At 36.8% G+C, this 24,059-nt stretch overlaps 1 protein-coding gene across 2 annotated transcripts in view; it reads left to right on the top strand.

Annotated features, from left to right (window-relative positions):
• The window catches only part of LOC129790110 (telomerase-binding protein EST1A), a 51,115-nt gene that overhangs the window by 3,905 nt on the left and 23,151 nt on the right, over positions 1 to 24,059 (top strand). The window contains exons 3-11 of one of the 2 annotated variants that reach the window (XM_055827355.1): positions 516 to 1,633; positions 1,697 to 1,809; positions 2,028 to 2,726; positions 6,176 to 6,809; positions 6,875 to 6,985; positions 9,497 to 9,706; positions 9,828 to 10,035; positions 22,968 to 23,205; positions 23,328 to 23,439. In XM_055827355.1, coding sequence (XP_055683330.1) covers positions 516 to 1,633; positions 1,697 to 1,809; positions 2,028 to 2,726; positions 6,176 to 6,809; positions 6,875 to 6,985; positions 9,497 to 9,706; positions 9,828 to 10,035; positions 22,968 to 23,205; positions 23,328 to 23,439 — 3,443 coding nt within the window. The remainder of the gene's footprint in view (positions 1 to 515; positions 1,634 to 1,696; positions 1,810 to 2,027; positions 2,727 to 6,175; positions 6,810 to 6,874; positions 6,986 to 9,496; positions 9,707 to 9,827; positions 10,036 to 22,967; positions 23,206 to 23,327; positions 23,440 to 24,059) is intronic. The other variant, XM_055827356.1, reaches the window with a different exon arrangement.

Here is a 24,059-nt window from a genome sequence, read left to right as displayed (position 1 = left end):
TCTTTTTCTAATCTATAATTATCTCCTTTCGAACTGAAAATACAATCTTCTGGGAGAAGCATTTCCTCAACATCAGCGATGAGGAGTTCATATTCCAGGAATTCCGTTCTTGCATCTACCGAATACGTCCTCCGCATTTTTTGTTTATTTGCACTTTCAACACTTGTGGCATTAAGCGTATCCCTGTATTGTCTAGGAACAGATTATATTGATATTGACGGAATCTTATAATATATCTCCGTAAAAAGCTGTTGTAGGAAATTAAAGAGAGTAAGGGGAAATTAGATAGGTATCCATCTTTCTTTCTTCGCGTCTAGATTTTGAGTGACAGAATTGTCAGAAAAATGAAGAGGGCGACCTCTATGTACATTTTGAATTTAAAAACCGTTACAACTGCGTTGAACATCGTTAAATTTTTAAAGAACGTGTAAAGGCTACAACAGAATGGACCAGAGAAATTTCTCGTCCATCTGTTGTAGCCTTAATCCGTATATGGCATTTGCAATTGTTTGCAGATGATGCCTCCGGCTTCAGACGTGGCGGAAATGATGGGTATTCTGAGAAGGAAGGTGGTGACAGAAATTCCCACGGTGGACGACGCAATAGAAAGCCTGAGCAGCAATTTTATATCCCTAAGCAACAGCAAGAGCAATTTCGGGGAGATTTCCGCGATGAACACTCAGATATGATGAGTGATGGGCGAAAGACGCCGAATATGGCAAATCCCCGTGGAGATTTCCCAGATGATGCCGATGGCAGGGGTGGTGGGAAGCAGAATCACCAGAGAGGTGCAAATTTTCAGCGGAATCAGCGTCAAGGTGCACCGAATAGTACCAATGCGGGGTACAATGCTGGGAATCGTGGGAAGCACCAAGACACCTATGGGGGGAATCAGCGGCAAGTTCGTCAGGCGTCTGAGCCGCGAATTGTCCCGCAGACACTGCCAAACTACTACCATGGCTCAAAGGAGAGGGACACGCGTAGTGTTGAACCGAATTTGGCAGCTCGTGAACCGGGAAAGAAGCCACCGTCGGGACGACGCAACTCCGCGACGGGTGATAAAGCTCCCATGGGGAATTTCTGTCGACTCCCACCGAATATTGGGACAATGCCGCCGAGATTCCAGAAGAAGATTCTGCAGGAGTACGGTTTGTCGTTGGATCTGCTCAATCCACCACCGGCTGCTCCTGAGACCAACAATCGCGATGGGAGATCCATTGTCTTCACAGGGTCCAATCATCATGCTCAGAGTTCATCGAACTGGTCTCAGACGCTGCCAATGCCACCACGTGGGGCACGGGGGCGTCAGAGGAAGGACTCCGATGTGACGGTTGAGAATGTTCGTTCCAGGAGTCGCAGTTCTGAAGTGAATCGACAATCAAAGGTTAATGACAGACTGAATCAGAGGCCGTATGATGATGAGCGGGACTACCACAGACGATGGGGTAATGAGGACACCAACCAGCGAGGCAATCAGCGATACCGTCAAGGTGATGAAGGACGTTCTCCAGTGAGGAATCGTCACGGGAAAATGAATAAAACGCACGTTAATCACAAAGAGGAAGAGAGAATCACCGAAGAAGTTAAGAAACCCGAACCTCTTTCATATCCCATCACAACTATCCCTCATTTGGTGAGTTTTTCCTTTGAGAAGGAGCTTAAAGGGAAGGGATTTAGACCACATTTCTTCCTACAGGACTGGGCAGCAGAAGTGGAGAGTGTTGACAATGAGAAGAAGCAACAAAATGTTCAAGTAGCTCAAGCTCAGACACCGGACCAACCAAAATCTCATCGACGTCGCGGGAAAAAGTAAGTTTCCCTCTTTTCCTGTTAAAGTTTTCCTTCCCACATTTGGATTACAAATAAACAAAAATTACTAACGCTTGTCCCATTGTGCTTTCGTAACTAATAAAGAGGTGGTGGGCGCAAGAAAAAGTCAAAATTAACAAAGTAAGTTCGTAAGAGGAAGAACGCCGCAGGCAGAGGTTGGGAAACTTAAGGTTTTCTTTTACTTCGTGTCATTGCAGTAGCTCAAGGAATTCAGGGGGGTCTGCACACAAAGAACCTGAGCCCGTGTTCAAGGTTCCCGCGTACCCGGGACGTCGCAATAGCCAGGGAAGTGTGCCAGGGAGTCGAGAAAATAGCCAGGATCGTGGGTACCGTCAACGGACCCACTACAATCGCTCACGTAAGAACAGCTATGAGTACGATAGTGTTTCCCGCGAAGCCAGTACTGAGCGCTATTCTGGACGCGATGGCTCACGCAGTAGTCGCAACAGAAAGAGGAACATGAATTCGTGGTCAAGTCGCGACAATAGTGCCGAAACGCACTTCATGAAAACCTCCCAGGAGAGTTTGCACAGCATTCGCGATCCAACCAATTGGCGTCGGGAGATTAATCTCGATGAGGAATTCAAGAATATCAGCAATCAGATAAGCACCCTCAACATTGAGAGTGAGAAAGTGTCAAAGCCAGGAATGATTGTTCTGCCGCAGGGAGCAAAAACACAGCAGAATCCACCGCGAAGTGCACCACAGAAGAGTCCACAGCAGCCAAAGACGCTCTTCGATCCGAAGAATCCCAATCAGCCAATTGTGGTGACTGCACAGGGTAGGAATTACACGCCACCCGATGCAGCTAATCATGCAACGGAAAACTACGCAGTTGCTGATCAGAGCCAATACGCTGGGGACAAGTACTACACTAGCAATTCGAATCCTGTATGGTGAGTAGGAGATTTCTTGATAAAATTATTAGAAAACTGAGTAGAATAGCTTAAAGGTCTTCAGGTGAACTCAGCCATTATAGATCCGTTAAAGATCTTAACGTAAGGAAATTCGTTGAATCTTAATTTATTTCTAAACTGCTCACAGAACTGCTTTGGGAACAGTTACATTGTAAACAATTAAAAATGTACTGGTAAGCTGACCAAGCTTACGAGAGCTGTGTTTCTCTCAGTGTACCAATTTTGTGAGAGCAAACTAGAACGAAAATTAATTTAAATACGCGCAAAGTCGGGAAAAGTTGAAAAGTCATACCCTAAGAAATCTTTAGAAGGCTATATCTCGGGAATGGCTCCATAGATTTTCGAGTTTGAGCTATCGTTGGAAAGGTCTTAACCTCAGCTATAACATATTAAAATACGAAGTAAATCGATAATAGCATTTTCGAAATATTCGAGTTCGAAATTTTCGAAAATTTTGATTTTGACTTTAGCGCCTCTCGTGGTCATTTCTCGAAGTTGCAATGTTCTAGACATTTGTAGGGTTTCGCGAAACCTTTCATTTGCGCTTGAGTTGATCAAGATCGGACTTGTAGAACCCGAGATATGACATGCCAACTTTGGAAAGCTATATCTCGAGAACGGCGACATAGATTTTCTTCATTTTTGGCATGGAGCTAGATAATATAGTCAGCTATAACATATCAAAAAATGAAGCAAATCGATAATGGCGTTTTCGAGATATTCATCGAAAACTCATCGAAAATTTTGTTTTTGATTTTTGGCCCCCTAGCGGTCACTTTTGAAACTTCGGATGTTCTAGAGAGTTGTAGGGTTTGTTGAGATCTTTCATTTGACCCCGGGTTGATCAAAATCGGTCAAGCCGTTTTCGAGTTATGATCGATTTTCGATGAAAAATTGTGGCGGCCATATTGACTAAACGGCTTGACCGATTTTCGAAAATGAGGTATCGTTGGAAAGGTCTTGATGGCGCCTACAACATATAAAAATTTCAGATTTTTAGCTATTACAGGGGCTGAGATATAGCGAAAACAAAATTTTGAGGTTATTCAAAATGGCGGACGCGGGGGTGGGGGGTAAAATTTGACGTCATAATCGGATGTCTTCCAGTCGATATTTGAACTTTGCCGTTTACCGCAAGTCTCTATCTATTACCGTTCTCTTGCAATTTATGGTTGAACCACGGCGGACGGCCGGACGGACGGCCGGAAAAAAATTTTTTTGGCACATACGTTTTTTGGAATGTGGGGACCCTAATTCGTGCTCATCCCAAGTTTGAGCCCGATCTGACGACTTTCGATTTTGCTCGGTACACAAAAGCTGTGTCTGAAAGAAACACAGCTAAATCGTTAAAATTCGTTAAAATTTACCGTTAATTATTTGCAAAAAATATTTATAAATCGTTGTTTTTTAATATCTGAACGAAAACATAAGAGAATTTCCGTTGAATATTTAGAAAACGAATTCTGATATAACGATTTTTATTAACGAATTGTAAAAAAATGAATTCTCGTTATCCGTTAACCGTTGAGAATATCTTCCTGGAGAAAAACACTTAATATATTTTTTTAATCGTTAAGAAAGTCAATCATAACGCGTCCAGTTATAAGAGTTGGTGTCCCACAACGTATAGAAGTTTTATTATGCGTTGTAATATTATTTGTGAGCAGTACTATTAGGCAAAGTTGATTTTTTTTGTGAAATTCAGTAATTTGATGGATAAAAATACTCATATCTATGGTTCTATAAGACCTACAGAAATTTCTTGACTAGTTTTGAAAAGGTCTTAAAATAAGCTGTAATTTGATATATATCTCAATGATTTTCAAGGTCGCCTCTAGAACACAAAATGGCGGATTTTTGTTTTACCAAAACAGTTTTTTGCACTTTTTGTCCTCAAGGAATGCTTCTAGAGGTTTCTGATGTTCTAGAAAGTTATAGAGTTTTGCAAAACCTTTAATTTGATACCAAATTGAGCAAAATCGGACAAGCCACTCAAGAGATATGGCTCTTAGAACTTTTCAAATTCAAGAATTTTTCAAATGGCTATATCTTCTAAACGCGCGACATAGATTTTTTTCATTTTCGGACTGGTGCAAGATTATTAGTCCTGCTACAACATATCAAAATTTAAAAGATTTGCCTAATGGGGATTCGGAGATATTGCCCCTTAAAGTTAGGCAATTTTTGTTTTTGATTTTAGCGCCTCTTGCGGACATTTTTGGAACTTGAAAATTCTTATCAGTTGTAGAGCTTCTCAATACCTTTCATTTGATACCAAGATGATCAAAATCGGTCAAGCCGTTCTCGAGTTATATCGAAAAAACACTTTTTGCTTTAGGCCGCCATATTTGCTAAACCGCTTGACCGATTTTCAAGTATGAATTGTTGATGAAAACGTCTCACAGAGCCCTACAACATACTAAAATTTCAGATCTCTAGCTATAAGAGAAGTGGTTGATGGTACTTCAAAATGGCGGATGGCGGCCATCTTGGATTTTGAAAATGCAAAAATATGAAATTTTACACCCACATTTCTATAGAAAACTTTAAACCGGAAGTCTCTATCTGTTTCCGTTCTCGAGATATAAGGCAAAGTTTAGAGTCCCGGACGGCTGGCCGGCCGGATCAAAAATTTTCCACCACCATTTTCGTAATGTGGGATGTCTAAAACGTGCTCATACCAAGTTTGAGCCCGATCTGAGGTGGTCGATTTTTCCGACGATAACAATACTTGGTGTTGGCCACGAAGTGGAACACCAACTAATTGTTAATGTTTTAAAAAATATTATCTTAGAAATTCTAGAAAAAAATCCGTTCGATTTCGCTATAATATCGTCGTATGAAATCGTTAACACTTTTTCGTTAGGTATTCGTTAACAGCTGGGTATATATTGAGGGATTTTAACGATTCGTCAACATATTAATCGTCGAGAATAGCTTCACGGAGAAAAACACTTAATTTTTTTTAAGTCGTTAAGAAATCATTAAACTTTTTTCATAAATCTTTTTTAAAAAAATATTAACTAGGATATTCCAGAAAATTTTCGTTACATTTCACTAAAAATCGATTTATGAAATCGTAAACACATTTTCGTTATTAGTTATCAGATGGGTTATTATTAGGGATTTTAACGACTCGTTAAAATATCCGTTAATCGTTGTAATAATTGATAATCTATAGGAATATTTTGACATGAAATAAGATCGTTAAAAGTATAGTTCGTTATTAACGTCATCTCGTTAAGAATCGTTTGGGTATGTTTAGCGAGCTATAACGAAACGAAAGCCGTTAAAATATCGTTAATTAACGATTTCTTGTTAATATCGTTAAATGAAAAAGATAAAAAACCGTTACAATTCACACGAAATCGTTAAATATTCGTAAAGAAAAATTAATGAAAAATAATTACGATTTTCTTTCATTGTAGGTACAATCCAGCATCTGAAGCTTACAGGCAGGTACACAATTGTGATTTGATCGATAGCCTCGTGCAGACAGATCATCAAATCCAGGAACTTCTCGTGAATGGTGTTCTGTTCCGTGAGTGGGATACTTTTACGCTCAATCGTCGGTGCTTGAAGCAACTTCTGGAGCAATTCCTTCTGCGTGAACTTAAATTCTGTCAGCAGCACAATGTTGAGCAGCACATTTGGAAGCTGCTGTACTACAATACCATTGAGATGCTGCGGAAACTTCATGCGGAGGATGCAACGGACGATGGGAGGGCATTCTACAAGGATAAATGCCTCGAGCTCATTGATGAGGGTAGTGTGTTCTTTGAGAAACTCCTGCGGAAGTTGGAGCAAAAGTACAATTTCTCCGTTGAGAGTTTTGTGGGCGTGAATGCGGGAACAACGGCAAAGGGGCTCAAGATGATTAGTTTGGCTCTTGTTTCCGTGCAGAAGCTCCTGCTCTTCTTGGGAGATTTGGCACGCTATCGAGAGCAAATTCTCGATACAAATGGCTATGGGAAGGCACGACAGTGGTATATGAAGGCACAGCAGATTTTGCCGAGCAATGGAAGGCCCTACAATCAACTAGCGGTCCTTTCAATTTACTCAGTGAGTTTAGGCGGAAGTTTTTGGGATGAATTTGTGGTTATTTCTGTGTGTATTTGTGTTTGCAGAAGCGGAAAGTTGATGCTGTTTATTTCTATATGCGGAGTCTCATGTCATCCAATCCTTTCAAATCTGCCCGAGAGAGTCTCCTGGCGTTGTTTGATGAGACACGCAAAAAGGTAAGAAGAAAGTGTCTTTATTTAAATATTTTTATAGAGAATTTTCGATTACATTTCATATTGAATTTAAACAAATTCTGGTGAAAATTTATTACTTTTGAAAAGAATTTTAGAGAGTTGTTAATAAAAGATAATTCGTTATTAAGCTACGGCCTAAAGAATTAATAATTTATTTAACAAAATCTTTAAATTAAGGGCAATACTCTATCATTAGTCAGGGGCGTAGCTAGGATGAATGTGTATGTGTACTAAACATCCCCTAAAATCCAGGAAATTCAAGATTTTCCTTAGAGGTCAAAACAAATTATTGTCACACTAAAAATATATTAAAAAAAAAAAAGTATTTTCTTAGGTTTAAAAAATCTTTTAACGTTAGTAAAATTGACAAACCTTTAAACGTCAAAAGTCAGAAAAGCAACATCAAACTTTTGAAACGTCAACCTTATGAGAAAAAATCATCAATCATTAAGAGTTATGTCAAACAACGAACGTCAAATGTTAAGAAAGAATTTCTAATTATCGGCAAGGAATCGTAAATGTTAGAAAAGAAACGACGAACGTTAAAAAATTATGTCAAACGTTAGAATAAATTCGTCAGACGTCGAAATAAACATAAAATATGAGAAAGGAAACGTCAAAGGAAAAAAATGTGTCAGACGTCAAAATAAACATTAAATGTCAGAAAGGAAACGTCAAATGTTAAAACAAATGTGTCAGGCGTCAAATGTGAAAAAAAGAAACGTCAAACTTATGAAAAAATGCAGCAGACGTCAAAACAAACATTAAATGACCGAAAGGAAACGTCAAACGTTAGAACAAATGTGTCAGGCGGCAAATGTGAGAAAGGAAACGTCAAACTTATGAAAAAATGCAGCAGACGTCAAAAAAAAAAACATTTAATGACCGAAAGGAAACGTCAAACGTTATAACAAATATGTCAGGCGGCAAATGTGAGAAAGAAAACGTCAAACTTAAGAAAAAATGCAGCAGACGTCAAAATAAACATTAAATGACCGAAAGGAAACGTCAAACGTTAAAACAAATGTCTCAGACGTCAAATGTGAGAAAAGAAACGTCGAACGTTAAAAAAATATGTCAAACGTTAGAATAAATTCGTCAGACGTCGAAATAAACATAAAATATGAGAAAGGAAACGTCAAAGGAAAAAAATGTGTCAGACGTCAAAATAAACATTAAATGTCAGAAAGGAAACGTCAAATGTTAAAACAAATGTGTCAAACGTCAAATGTGAGAAAAGAAACGTCAAACGTTAAAATTAATATCAAATGTTAGAAAAAAATTCAAACTCAACATTCTTGAAATGTCCCACGTATAAAAAGAAATATCAATTCTCTTTTTGATTCATTTTTAACATCTTTAAAATAAAAAAAAAAAGTCTAAAAACACCGCATTTTGAATAGATTTCTGGCTACGCCACTGTTATCAATGAATCCATTTAATCCTATTAACACCATCTCCTAGAATACGCTTCCGTTAATTTTTCAATTCTTATCTCCCTCGTGCTTCTGTTGAGCAATTTTTCTTCGCGTTAATCAGCAACAAAAGCGGGAGATGAAAGAGTTGAATGAGAATCTAAACGCGAAACCCCCTTTGAGATGAATTCGTTTATAAGAGGTGAATAAATTCGAATTCGATAGAATTTTGATTACTCCACAAGCTATTTTATTTTCTTAACTCTCCTTCTCTTCATCACCCATGGATGTTTCTTCCATGAGGTAGGCTTCCCTATTCTAAGAATATTATCTAATTTTGCAAATGTATTTACACAAAATTGTTAAATTATGAAAGAAAAGAGTGAGAGAGAGAATTAAATAAACAAAATGCAAACATTTTGTGAGAGTTCCGGATCAATAAGTTTTCAATCAAAAGGGCAAAATACTCATTTTTTTTCTTCTTCTTCTTTTGAATGAAGATTATTCAATTTATTTACCGAAAGTGGTTTCTGTGGATATGAAATTACTAAATGAATTGGTAATTGATTTGGAATTTTTTCTTCTTCTATTTCGTTTAATGCTATCATTGTGTGGGGGATGTGTTTGCGTTGAAATTTTGTGCAAAAAAAAAGCACAAGTTTTTGGTAAGTGTCACGACACTTTTACTTTCAGCCACACTAGACACATATAAACGTCTTTTTTTTTCTCCCAGTGGAATTTACTTACATTGGAAAATTAAATATTTATCATGATTTTTATTTCTTCTTTATGCTTGTATTTAATTTGTATAATTTGAAAGACACACAAAACCTTGACGGAGAATTAAAACTAAAAATTGTGTGTGAGTCAATTGTGGGATCCTCTCACAGCACTCATGTGGACCATCGAGTTTGGGGGGGAAATTCGTGTCAATTTATTGCTAAAAATAGCATTAAATATGTTTGATTTATCTCAGCAATGAGGTGACAATGTTGAATTCGTCGAAATGTCTGTAATTTACATTTCTTTTTCACTCTTTTTTTCCTCCAAACTTTGCTGAAATGATAAAAAAAATCAGTATGAGAACAGCCAGAGGAAGCGTGAGGAGAAGAATCGTTTGAGACTGAAGGAGAAGGAACATCGTTTTGGGGGTCCTCTTAGGCGTGAAACATGGATCCATCCAGAGGGTGGACGAAGAATCCATCGAACATCACCCCTCGATCCAGCTGCCAATCGCAGTGGGGATACGAGTGAAGAGGAGGAACTTGAGAATTTGGAACCCATTGAGGTGAGTTGCAAAATATCCGGTCAAAGAACGATAAAAAAAACAAAAATTGGTGCGCACTGATTGAAGGTGGACTTTTTCTTTACCTACATGAAAAAAAAATGTGAAAAATTCTCTTTTGCAGCTCAATAAACGCTTCATTACGAGCTACTTGCATGTCCATGGAAAATTGATTACAAAAATTGGCATGGAATCTTTTACACAGTGTGCTGTTCAAATGCTGAGAGAATTTCGGGCTCTTCTCCGAATCTCACCAATTCCCATCACATCATTGCGACTTTTGCAATTGGCATCACTCAATATGTTTGCCATCGACTGTACCCAGCTTAGAGGTGAGTGAGGATTTTTTTTTATCGTTATTGCTGCATTTGCTGCTACCTACTTTATAAATTGAGCTTTCAATGGTTTTTTTCGCCTCTATTTGCTGTGAATGTGTGTGAAAAGAGTCTGTCGAAGGATAATTTATTCTATACTCTTCTCGTGAGAAATTTAGCTTTTGCTGAATGCTCAAAGTTACTGACAAAAATATCAATTTTCGAGAAATGTGTTTTTATACGTTAAATGTTTTTTTTTTATGAGCAAACTTGTAAATTCTGGAAGAAAAATCTAAATAATAGTTAGAAAAGAAATTAAGGCACTTTCTTTGTCGTTTAGCGACGTTTCGACAATTTTTATTGTCTTCTTCAGGCTTTGTTTAACAATCGACGTGTCCGAAGATTATGAACCATACACTTGTTTTAAAAGATAGGAATATGGTTCATAATCTTCGGGCACGTCACAATGAATTAATTTAAAATTTTATTCACAATGAAGTTATTATGGCTCAACTGAGGAGAAATAGCAAAATTAATAAAAAATTTTGATCCTCATTTGCTAGGTAGGGGAAGACGGGGTAATTTGGCCACTTTGGCAAAGTCATTAATGGGAATATCTCAAGTATGGTAAATGCTAGAAAATCCATTTCCCCACAGTTTTTACTCCCCATAGAGATAATCAATCGTACCAAGTTTGAGGAAAATCCGATCATTAGATTTTCTTTTATTTGATAAAAATAATTTTTTCACTTTTTCAAGTGCTTTTGGCATTTTGAATGTACGTCATTTTCGAAAAATTTTTAACACTTAAAAATTAACTTTTAAGCCATTAAGAGTCATTGATCCATCATAAACACGATAGTGACATCCATTTTCCGATATCGCAAACAGATTTTCCTGTGGAAATGGTTTTATCCGGAAAATTGGAGTGGGGTAATTTGGCCACTTGAGTTTTTCCAGTACATTTTCCAATGCACATTTAAGATATTTATTGTGGTTATGCCTTTTAATGTTTTCTTTCAGATTATAAGCAAAGTAGGATAAAAAATTTTAACTAAAAAAAGAAATTTACCATAATTTGAAAAATTGCCTTTTTTAGACTTTGCCCGTTTATAGTTCAGAAAATGTTAAAGTTTGAGGCTCTGTTAAATATTTTTATCTGGAAAATTACTGGAAATCAATCTTAGATAAATATCCTATCTTCCAAAAAAATAATCGAAAAAATAAAAATTTTTTATTGTCCAAAAATTTTCATGTTTAATAATTTGTGCGCCAAAGTGTCCAAATTACCCGTGCTCGGGGTAATTTGGACACTAAGCTAAGGGTCCAGGAGAATGGAAAATTCACCCATTTCTCTTCGAGATAGAGAAAAGTGTTATATGGGGAAGTTGTAGGCCGGAAAATTTCCTACAAAATAGGGCTATTTTGTTTTCTTCATACTACCATACTTGCTTGATATATTCCAAAAACCGCCAAAGTGGCCAAATTACCCCGTCCTCCCCTACTCTATTGTAATTTTTTTAATCTTTTACTTTAACTACCTCAATTTTTTTTAAAAAATAATATTGACTTTAGTTCAGAATTATATATGATTGTCGTTCTAAATGGACTCACCGGCCAAGGTGGGTGCTAACTAATCAAACACCCACCCAGTTCTGATTTTGCAGGTACACTATTGTTAAATAGATGTTCAGTTCACTAAGTAATTAGTTTTCCTAACAGTCATTTTGACGGTTCGTCTGTCCACTTAAGAAAGAAATGAACGGAAGTTAACATACGCTTCGTCTGTTTCATCGTTTCAACCAACTCTTGCAAGGCAGTCGAACTTGATTGGTTTCTATTGTCATACAACAGATATCAGTCAATTTTTTGTTCGGTCAAATAGATAGATAGATAATAGATAATATTTATTTCTCTTTCCATTTACTGCGTCTGCCGACGACTTCTGTAAAGTCGTTATTTTTGGTGTCTTTTCTAACTTTCAATTCAGAAAAGATTCATTTTTCGGTCTATTAGCATAATAAGGATGTCTCTTCTTTAATAAACTATTACTTCCGTAAAAAAATTTACAGGTCTTGTTGTAGGTTTTATGATGTTATTTTAGTTCAGAATTTCTTTGAAAGTAGAAATCTTGCATTGACGACAACAAAATGACGAATTTGTACAATTTTTTCATTCTTCTTTCGGGAAGCAAATTGGTCATCATTTTTTCTGATTGGCTTTCTGCTCTGCTTTTCTTGCACCTGGGAGTTATTTGTAAGAGATGACTACGTTTAGAATATGTTAGTTCGGGACGTCGAAGGACCAGATGCTAAATGAGTTACCTTAGATGGGATTACACAGTGTTTTATTAGCAATGTTTTCATCCTTTCTCTTGCAGATTTCAATTAATAAATTCAACGGATTTCGTCTCAACTGGTTCTCTTGAGATGATTTTTGATGAGAACTTGAAAATAAGACTTTACGTTCTGCTTCGTTTTTATAATCTTGGTTATTAGGAGAAATACTAAATCTTGGTTGTTCGTACTCGTAACGTTAACGGGACATCCGTCGAATGTGATTCCTACTACTTCTACTCCAGTACCTGCCACATAGTTTATTGCACAACTTATTAAGTTAGATTTGTACTCTGCCTTGGTAGAAATTAATGGGAAATATCCTATTGGTCCCAACAGGTTTTTCCTATTTGATTCTGTTTGTACTAGTTGTGATCTGAATCTAGGGGTCTTTGCTTTAGGTAAATCATGGGCTGTGATTGTTTAATTCCAGACAATTTCAGACTTTTTCATTCTTTAGTATGATGCTGTCTTCTCTTCTAATACTACTAAATATCTCGTATCAGGATGAGGCAAATTGTCTCCTGTTTCAATGCCTCTCTGTATAACTAGCTTTTTTATTATTTTGGTAAGCCGACGTGTGAATTAGACTGAGAATTTGGGACACGCAGAGTGTCGAAAGCTCTGGCAATTCGAATGTTTTAATTGCTCATTCACGAAATCGACGCTCACCGGAAGGAGAATTTCAAAAATTCCCAAATTCTCAGTCTAGCTTTTTTAGGAAAAAATTCCCCGAAAAACATAACTTCATTCTGGCAGTGGAGATGCCGACTTACCTGTCCAAAATCTCCCAAATTCTCGGGTGTTTACACCCCTATTGCCGATGGAACGTCGGAGGGGGCTCGGCAGAACACTTCAATGCACAAAAACAAATGTATGTCCTGTCGTTGATCTTAGTCGTCGGAAATTTTTTTGCAAATCTGGGAAGAACTTTCGAAGTTGGGCATTTTATAACGAATTCATAACAATAAGTCCGATACACTAGCTTGTATGGATCTGAATAAATTATTATTATTATCCATAACAATACTCTAACCTAAAAATAAAAATGTGTTTTCACATCTTTCTCTTACACCTTTTCAAATTGTGTAGCGCTGTCACTTAAAACCGCAGTTCTTTCTTTCCAGAACTACACAATTTGAAGAGGTGCGAGAGAATGATCTGATAAACAATCGATTTTTAGGTTAGAGTATTGTTATGACTTTATAATCGTTTTTATTCACATTATATCTTCACTCCTATACTGAACTCCATCAGCAAACGCTTTTTGAGTCGTCAATCCAAATAATCCTCTGATCGTCCTGATTTCATCATGGTGGATGTGCTGTGGAAAGTATTTTTTATCAATGCAGTTTTATTCCATTTTTGCCTCCTACTGTAAGGTTATGTTAACTTTCTTTAGGTAAAAGCTGAGAAATTTGACAGTGAGTCAAAATTACACAGTCCGTTGGATGTAAAAGGGAATGGATATTGAAGCTAAGTTTTTCTTTATCTTCCTATCCATACAGTTTTTTTCTACTTACGATAAATTATTTTCCGATAAATCTCAATTTTTGTTTCGCCTCAAAACTCTCGATACTTTTTCACAAAATGTCTTCCTCCAATAATAAACTTCTAAAATTTCCCACTAGGATCGCTCAGGTCATTTTTTGCTCTTTCACTTTAAATTCAAATTATATACGTTCATTTCTAACAGAACCCACGTTCACAGTTTTGACGAATACTGATGGAGCGTTCGTCACCCCGCAAGGCATCCCTCTGAATGAATTGTAAAACTCTTAGGGTAAGCAGGGAGAGGCACAGTATAAGTCTAATCGTGCCTATTCCTACTTACCCTAAAAGAATTTTACAGTTTTAATATAAATTCAGATTAATATAATATTCTAAGAGCTAAATGATAAAATTTTTAATACTGGTACTAAGTTTCCCATGGCGACCGAACCTCTCCGACGAGTAACAACTCAATGTTTGTCCTCTTGTAGCGTTTATTTTCTTTCTATTCCCCCCTTCTCCTACACAATCTATCTTCCAATGGGGCGCCTTCTCTCTCGTAGCGAGACTGCCGCTCGGTTCGTCTTCTCGGCTGGTCTCGTCCTCTCGGCGAGGGGCTTTCGCTCGACCTCCGGCACGGCTCCGCCCGACAGGGCTTTCGCTCGGCTCCGCCCCGTGCGGTGTGCAATTCACGCCCGTTCGTGGGCGGCTGATATCTCGGGACCGAGGGCACGAAGGCTCGCTCGGCCAAGATTATTCAATGGCTCACAGGCTTTCGCTCGGCCTCCACTCGGCTCCGGCTCGCTTGGCCAAGATTATTCAATGGCTCACAGGCTTTCGCTCGGCCTCCGCTCGGTTCCGGCTCGGCTCCGCCCGGTAAAAATGGAGCTTCCGTCCTATTTGGGGTTTTCGCAAGAGATGCCCCACTCTGGGGGACTGGGATTATACGGCTCCGTGGGGCCGATCTAGCTTTGATTGCTAGACGATATTGGTGTTTGGTTTGCCTGGCTTACGCAGATGTGCTCTGCTGCAATGCTCATACCAGAATGAATCCCACCGCTGCATGCAGCGGTATTTATAGCCCCGGGTGACGGTTCGGCTGTCGCTCGGTGTTCTTCGTGTCGCTCGCCGGCGACGTCCGCCGAACCATTCCCGAACGCCAGACTGTCGGCAACGTTCGCGTCACTATCGGCAACATTCGTGCCACCGGGCCGCGATGTTCGCCGAAAGACTCTCGAATGCCGCGCTGGTGAATAAATTCCCGAGCCTAACAATACTTATTTGCTTCTCAAATATATAAAAACACAATTTTTCCTTCAGAATCAGAAAAAAATTGCCAGTAAAAATGATATATCCCGAATTTCACAAGGGTGTTTTCATAAATGTTCTCTGAGTCCCGAGGAAAAGTCCCTAAATACAGTCGAGACAAAGTGGTCTGTCCACTGTTGTTCCCAATAAATAGTAGTCTGGTCCTCTACTCAAGAACATAGGTACCCGAGCTTAACACAAAACAAGCAGATTTTTTTATGTATAATGTACCTACCTAAAGAATCATGGGCATCATTATTCAATGGCGGTTTGTTGTTGATATATTTTATTTTTCTATTTAGACGCTCTTTACCTAATTAATGCGAATTAATTCAGTTTCTATTTTCTCATCATTCTCACACAGCGGCCGTTCAAAAAGTCGCCGCTTGTTAGAACATCAAGTAATTATGATGTCGTTATTTTTATTACATTTTTTCCTGTTGTATTTATAACACATTTGCAACTTTGGATGAATATAATATTCAATCTTTGCTGTGATAGCAAAGTATATAATTTTGAATTTTTATTATAAAAAAAAAATACGCCATGGTTATAATTTTTTTACCAACAAAGGGAATAAATTTAGAAAAGTCAGTGTTATGGTTGAGATGATGATGATTTGAAATGGTTTTCTTTACCTCCCAAGCGACGCGTCTACGCGATGTTATTTATTAATTTAAGAAAAATATGTTGGTTGAAAAAAGAGTTAAATGGACAAGGTGTATGGGGTTGACTCAAAATGGCATGCAGTTCACAAAGAATGCAATGTGAACTTACAATCTACACACCACGCTGTACGTCCTTAATGATGCTGAGTTATGTGCAAATGGTTAAGTGATAGCGCGATATTTTTATTGACAATGCCGAGTATCAATTACAAAATTAATAAATTAGTCATGTTTTAATGTGAAATCAAAAGGGAATTTCTGTCATAAATGACAAAGATTTTATTCTTGAAGCTTCTTTTTTCTTGAAGAGGAAATTTTTTATTTTTCATTGAAACTTACATATTTTAATAAATCGATTTTGTAAAAATAAATCCCTTTAAACGTTTTATGTCATTTTAGTTTATTGAACTACATACTTCCTTTTGTTTCAGAAGTCCGTCTAATGATTTGTTTTACATATTTGTTTTTCTCGCCTAACGATGCAATTTAATTATTGTTATACCTGCAAGTTCTTGTAAATTACTCAGTTTTATTTAAATGGAATTTCTGTGGAATCCGCAATGATCCTCACCCTGTTAAATGGCCTTTTAGTGTTTCTAATAACTTTTCAATTGGAACAAAGTGAAGAAAACTTGACTAAAGAAGTCTTTTTTTATACACCAACTAACATAAAATTTTTTACTATACTTTTTCCGCCATTATTTGCAAAAGATCGTCCGTTAATTGTTGAAAGAGACAACGTATAGGGTGTGAGGAAGAGGATTCGATAGAAAGATTATATATATTCCCATACAATGGGGCGAAGAAAAATATATATATAAATACAAAGTGTGGTGATGTTGGAAAATTGTATTGGCAAGGCTGTTTCAAGGTCGATCAGAACGTTGCACTTCTTCTCTGACGCGATATGTGACCCCTTGTGTGTGCCCGTTTGATGTTTGTTGCTCTTTGGAAACATTTTAAGAGGAAAACAATGTTGAAGAAAAAAAGAATTGAAAAGAAATCGTGAAGAAGTCGATGGGTGATGATGATGATTGGGTGGATTGTTAGTGCCAATTGATTGAATGTTTTGAGCCTCAAGATATTGCATTTTATTGTGGTTTGATCTCCATGTGATGTGTCGTAGAGATGTCTCCACTGGGGTTATTTTTTGTTTGTTTCTTTTAAGTACTTATAATGTAATCCTTTATCTCATCTCTTGGCTTTGGGTGCTAAAGAAAAGATGTTCATAAAGTGAATTAATTTATTTATCGAGACAGGTGATTGAGACAATTGGTCGATGTCTCAATATAACTGTGTTTGAAAGCATATCAGAACGCGCCAAAGGGAGAGATGAGAGGTGAAATTTGTCCGTGTGCCGATTAGATGGACAACGTGTGGTGTTTGTGTTGAACGGTTTCTGCTATTTTCAATTTCCTCTCATTTTATTTAATTATAATAAATACCAAGTGTATGGCAATACCGAGAGATTCTTGTATGCCAAGATGTCCGGGAGGAAGGAAGAAAAATATATAAAACCCATGTGCTATGGCGATTAACTCTTTTTTCCCTCATCCACACATTACATCTCTCTCACTCAGTCTTCACCTATACCTTCTTCTCTAAACCTTAATCATTCCTTTTAGGATATGGGTATAGGGAGGAAAAGATTGTTGATGGTTGCAAATACTTCTTTTGCTCATACATCTCTCTCTCACTCGCACCTCTCTATGCCTTCAAGTCAACTATTGGCGCCACTTTATATAAATTCCATTCGATCTTAGGCGCCTCGCGATCTTCTTCTTTTGCTTTGGGTTCTATTTTAAGCTACAGTCGCACTTCTTCTGCACACATGCAGTTTTATCGTGAAAAGTGTGCGCAAATGATGGTGGGGCAAGGGGAATTCACTCAGCGGGAAGACGGGGATTGACTAAGGTTTCTCGATCAATTTATATGTATAAATAGAATATTTCCTTCTCCTCGGGATGAAATTCTGTTGCAACTGACAACAACAAACACCAAGGGACAAAATGCATTGATTATGATGATGATGGTGCAACAAAACAGAAGATCGTGTGGTGAAGCAGTTATAGTAATTTACTCACTCCTTTTATATCACTCTCTCTCAGTAGCGTGAGCTTTTCCATTTTGCAATGGCACAACGAAAACAACACGTCCACACAGTGGTGGATGAGTAATGATTTTTAAGGATTCTTTTCCATACTAATTTTGTTTATATCTTTAATCCTTTGAGAAGTAAAAGACTATTTTGCTATTTGACGATATTGACGTCAAATTCATATAATTTTAACTTATCGCAACTTCCGGTGTTCGTTAGAACACAAAACTCCTGTTTCCTTAAAAAAAATCATAACAATTTGAGTCAGAGCTTTCGACCTCACAGTGGGTCTTGTTCGGTAGCTTTGTTTACTCTTGTTCTCATAATTGTCGAGTACATATCTTATCACATATCTTGAAAAGTGGAGAAAATCCATTTCCAAAAACTCCTCACAACCAGACTAAGTGACTCGTACATCTCTAAGAGACATTATTTTTAATGAGCATGAGTAGTACATCCGAGTGTCCCTAAAGCGGTGGATCAGTGTATCTGTTGGTATAAATACCTTTAATTGTAAAGATGAAATAATTAATAAATCTTCCGGTTCGAAGAAAGCTCGGGAGGATGCTGAATTCCGGATTAGGCACCAATTTGTTGGAAACAACGACGTCCAAGAGGGGAATGAATTAAGTATTCAAATATCCAAATAAGGTGTTAGAACAACATTAAACCGAACTATTAAATTGCACAATTGAAAAAAACTCTTTGTGATTTTGCTCTTCTCTCGAGTACTTTTGTTTAATTTTTTGACAGATTTTTTTCTTTTTTGATTCACTGTGTTGGTAGCAGTGGTTGATGGTTGATGAGAAAGGGGTTTCTCAATTTTATATTTGAGTCAACACTATCAGATCTTGCTAGAAAAATTTTCTGACTTCATCTGTTTGACCATGTACAAACGGCTTAATGCCGTAAGTCTCGCAAAAGGATCGAAGGTCTTAGGATAAGAGCCGTGTTTTGGTTGCTAGCTGTGGTGCCAGGTGTACCAAAGATTTCCGACAGATCGGAGAGGACCTTGATCGCACTCTAGCTATTTGTTGTTATCACTGGATGAAGCACGACTTTGGTGAAAGCATCCATCATCGCGAGCACATATTTGGTCACAATTCGCCTTCGGGGTCCAGCGTGGCATGGTCCACATGAACGACGTTGAATGGAACCGGTTTTACCTCAATGGTCTAGAGCACTTACCTCCTATGCTCCTCGAAATTAAGAAGAAAAAAAGGAGAAAGGTGAGTCAGTCCTCAGAGAGACTCCGGAAGAAATTCCTTCATGAAGCCACGACGTATCTAAAAGGGCTTCTTCGCCAATGTTTTCGTATAAAATTGTATCCAAACTGGCAAATCGAACGGAGTCTTCTCGGTTTCTGCTATACTTGCCTTTGAGATAGTCTATCTTACTTCACTCTAAGGTTATAATTTGCATTGTTACGTGGTATAAAGAACATAACCTTACAATGGCAAGAATTGAAATGTGAGGTTATGTTTCTTATACCACGTAACAAAAATACCATAAATTAAACTTATTAAATATCATGCTTTTTTTTCTTTTTAACGATTATTTTTATGTGAAAAAAAATTTATCATTTTCCATTTTTTTTTCTCAAAGAGCATCGTTATATTTTATTCCACTTTACAAAATAAATTTAAAATAAAAAAATAAGAGAAATTGAACGTCAGTTTATATATAATTTTCTCTGGCTGTGTAAGCTAATCAACAAGTTCTCGCTGGAAATGCAGGAAGAAATATGAGGTGCAATGTTGATTAATTTGATCATTTGCTTCTAATTTATTGATACACCATTCCAGTGGCATATTTTATTGGATTAGAAGTCGCGGTGTTTCCTTCTATTGCTACATAATATCTTCAGAGAACACAGAATTGTAGGTATATGGACAGATTCTATCTCTGGTGCAGTATTTCCCTATATGAGTTTAACTTGTTCAAGATGGGGTATTTTTACCTGAAACTTGCACATATTCGCATCCATTAAATCGAGTAATTGATAGTTTAAACATCATCTATTTATAGATGAAGAAGGAGAAAACTTGCTTACATGTCGTGGGGGTCGTTTTTTGCCCCATCTTTTCTTGTTTTTTTTTTGCGTAACATCATTCTAAGCTACACACAATTCCAGCTCTACTTCTTCATTTTCAACCAGTTGTGGTTCATGTTGTCTCTCATGTGCTATTCTATACTCATTATTAACTAATTTATCCCGTGTTGATGGGGGGAAGATGATGTTGTTTTTATTGAAAATGAAAAATGAGTTCATGTTTTTCATCTGTAAAAAATCGCACGGGTTCGTCTCTTGATGATGCATTGGAATCTTTTGTATTTTTGGGTAGATTTGATGGCTTCGTAGTACGACGTGTGTTTTTGTGTGTGCTTTTAATCCTTTGCGAGGTGGTAAATTGGCAAAAATATCTCATGCGATAATCATTTCCGTCTTTTGTTGAACGACTCAATCTCCAATAATCGCCAACGGCAATCATACATAGTATGGTAAAAATTTGCGCCTTCTTTTATACCTCAAATATTATCTCACTGCGTTATGTTGAATATAATATTGTTTGTCAGTTAATTTGCTTCTTAGTTGTATGTATAATACACGAATTTTTGTCTATTTTTTTCCTTTCGCACCAATGAGTAAGATGTATAGTTTTTAGGAAGTATTTGGCAGGGGCTATGCGGTAAAAGAAACAAAAAATAGACACATCTTGAGGTCAAGAGCAGAAAACTGGCCGCGCCGTGTGAAAACACTATTAGGCGCCAAATTGTACATAACAAGTTGAAATGTCAATGCTGAAAATAAGCCTCTTTTTTGCATCACCTTTCTTTTCGCGCCATAGGTGTGGAGTTTTTAAAAATATTTTTATTACTCTTTCGCGAAATGTTTTTTTTTTCTTTACACTCATCTCTCGTCCATTCCTTCATAACCCGCGTGACTGTTGCATCGTCGTTCCTCATTGGTGTGACGGGGGGAGCGTTGCCATTGAGGAGGGAAAAATCAATTTATTGCCTGGGTTGTTATAATGTGAGATGTTTTACACCATCAATGGTGGTGGAGTTTCGTACAAGAATTCGTAAAAACTAAAAAGGTACAATGTGACCAATCTATTATTCATTTGGCACGCTACTTTGTGTGTCTGTTAGCGTCGTTCAGTGACCTTGCCAAGGCTGATTTGCCGGGCGTTTGGAATTTTTTCTCAGCCGGCAATCTCTCGCGCTGCTGGATGGAAATGCGCTGAATAGATGGCTTGAGATGGTACAAAACAAAGTCAGATGGATGAGTTGAGACAAATGGATGGATGCGATGTGGTGTAATATGTGGCATAGTTAGAGGAGCTATTTGTTTGATTATTGTTATTAGTGCGTCGTTTTTTTTCGTGTGCTCAACATCATGTACAACACTCGCGAAATAAATATATATAACTAACAATTTTACGATGGTAAAGTTAGAAATAAAACTCTCGTGGCAATAATTACAGTTTCATTCGAGGATTTGTAGAAGAAAGTTAATAAGATTAAATTGTCTACATCTCTTTACAATGTCCAGTTAGTTTTTAATTGATTTTAATATATTAATTGGAAGGGATGGGTGTGGTAAAATGGGCACAAAATAGACATTTAGTAATAACTTTTAATACTTAGAATGTTATAACTTAAAAAGAAAAAGATTTTATTACATTCCTTTGTAGTTTTAATGATTTGCAACATTCTCACAGTTTCCTTCAAAGAAAATTAACATTTTTCTCTAGGAAGTTTTCTGAAAGAAAATGCTTCAAATTGCCCCACTTTTGGGACATTTGAGTCTATGTAATTCGTTAAGATTTAGTAAAGCAATTATATCTTCTTTAACTCTCTTTTAAATTTACAAGAATTCAGGGAATTTATTCTTTAGTTTACGTTTTTTTGGTCTTTTCCTAACGTTTAACATTTCTTTTTACATTTGGCAATTTTTTAAAATTTTGACGAAACTATTGAGATTTCTTCAAAAGTTTGACATTCATTTCCTAACGAATAATTTAAAAAAATATATACATTTGGTGTTTCTATTTTAACGTTAATTGTTTAATATATAAATTTTGACATTTCTTTCTTTACATTTTTCTTTACATTTGACATTTCTTTTTATGGCAAAACTTTTGAATTTTTTCCTCAAAACTTTGAGGTTAATTTTGTAACGTTTCATGTTTATCTTCTAATATTGGACTTCCGATTTTTCCGATTTGACTTTCCTTTTCTAACCTTTAATATTATTCTGACGTTTTTTCTCTTACATTTGACGTTTACTAAATGACATTTGACATTTCTTTTTATGGCAAAACTTTTGAATTTTTTCCTCAAAACTTTGAGGTTAATTTTGTAACGTTTCATGTTTATCTTCTAACATAGGACGTTTATATTCTTTCAATTTGACTTTCCTCTGCTAATCTTTGGTATAATTCTGACGTTTTTTCTTACACTTGACATTTAATGTTGTTTGACGTTTCTTGTGTTTAACGTTCAACTAAAATTTTATATTTCTTTATAAAAGTTCGAGGTTTAATTAATGATTGCTTAAATTGAATGGTTCCAAAACTTATTCATTAAACCTTTTTTTTTTCTTTAAGAGTGTTGGCTATTTTGCCGCGTCCTCCCCTAAAAAAATATAGATACCCACTAATATGTTATTTTCGTACCACTTCCCGTTTGTATTTTAAAACTTTTAAACGTCATTTACAGAGATTATAATAATACAGAATGTATTCGATGTGACCTTTTGTGAATTTATTTTGCGCTTAGCCCCAATGTTTTGCTCACTTTTACCTGAGAGCACATGCGTTTTTTTGTGCATCCTGCAAAAAAAAACCAATGTTTTGCTCACTTTTACCTGAGAGCACATGCGTTTTTTTGTGCATCCTGCAAAAAAAAAGAGTTTCATCTTCTTCACGGACGCGTGAATATTTGCGCGCACGTCCGATGGTCAACTAGCAATTTAGCTGTGTGCAAGTGGAATCTTATTAGTGTCAATCAAAATGTTGGATATCCTTTTTTTCGTTGTTGTAGATCCATCAATAGCGCCCGGAGGACGATCTGAGATTCAAGAGTGTGCAATTTCAATTGCTCTCATAATGTTTGGGATAATGCTTGAGCGATTCGTGACGATAATCAGGGAGACGCTATCGCCGGGTTCGACGCTGTCCACGACAAGTGGGAGTCGACAGGTGTTTGGGCCAATTATCACTCTCGATGGTGAGAATATTCTTCCCACGGCGACAGGAAAGGGCAACAGCACCAAGAATGAGTGAGTTTTCCTGCAATTTTGTAGCATTGCAATGAGAGATTGATGTTTAAACAACAACAAAAAAAATTAAGAGGAGGAAAAAAGGAACATTTGGCAATTGATTATTATTTTCTGATTAAAAGATCCGGAGAGGCAGCAAGGGCGAGTGGGGCGAAAGAGCATGAGAACAGTCGGAATGGGAAGAAGCTTTTAGTGCTAAATGAGGATGCTCGCGTTATGCTGCCGTCGATTAAGGTGAGTTTCTCATCAAATTTTACTTGTGGTTTCATCCGAAAACAAATGCCCATAAAGATTCTTATCATTTTTGTCAATTAATTAATATTTATATTTTAAAGAAGAATATTTTATGCGTGCAATTTCCCTCAAAAAAAAAAAAAAAAGAATATTATATACAAGCCAAAGCACGATAGAGGAAGTTACTATATATGAATCTTTTTTTCCCTCCGACATGAACTGTCGGGTGGATATTAAAATTTCTTTTATTTGTCTCTCTTCTTTCATAATATTCGCGTTGAATTTATTAAGTAATCTGAAGGTTGTGTTTTTTTATTATTTTTTTTTACGTATGTTCGTCTCTTCATCAGAAGCACATGGTGTTCTTTTTTTTTCTTTCATTGGTATGCGTATTTTTATTTTTTAAGATGAAGCCGAGATATGAAAATCACACCCAGAGAGTAATTTTATTTTTACACCGTATTAACCTTTATTGGAGGAAATTTATCAATCTCGCGGAATTTTGGGGACTTTTTGTCTTTTCGAGGAAAATAATACATATTTTGTAATTAGCTCTTATGTTGTCTCTCAATGCAAGTACAGTTTGCCTCATAAGAGTGATATTTTGAAAATAAGCTTCA

This window comes from Lutzomyia longipalpis, chromosome 2 (assembly GCF_024334085.1).
Source record: "Lutzomyia longipalpis isolate SR_M1_2022 chromosome 2, ASM2433408v1".
Lineage (NCBI taxonomy): Eukaryota > Metazoa > Arthropoda > Insecta > Diptera > Psychodidae > Lutzomyia > Lutzomyia longipalpis.
The sequence above is the reverse complement of the archived record's forward strand: the minus strand, read 5'-3'. Positions and strand labels throughout refer to the sequence as shown.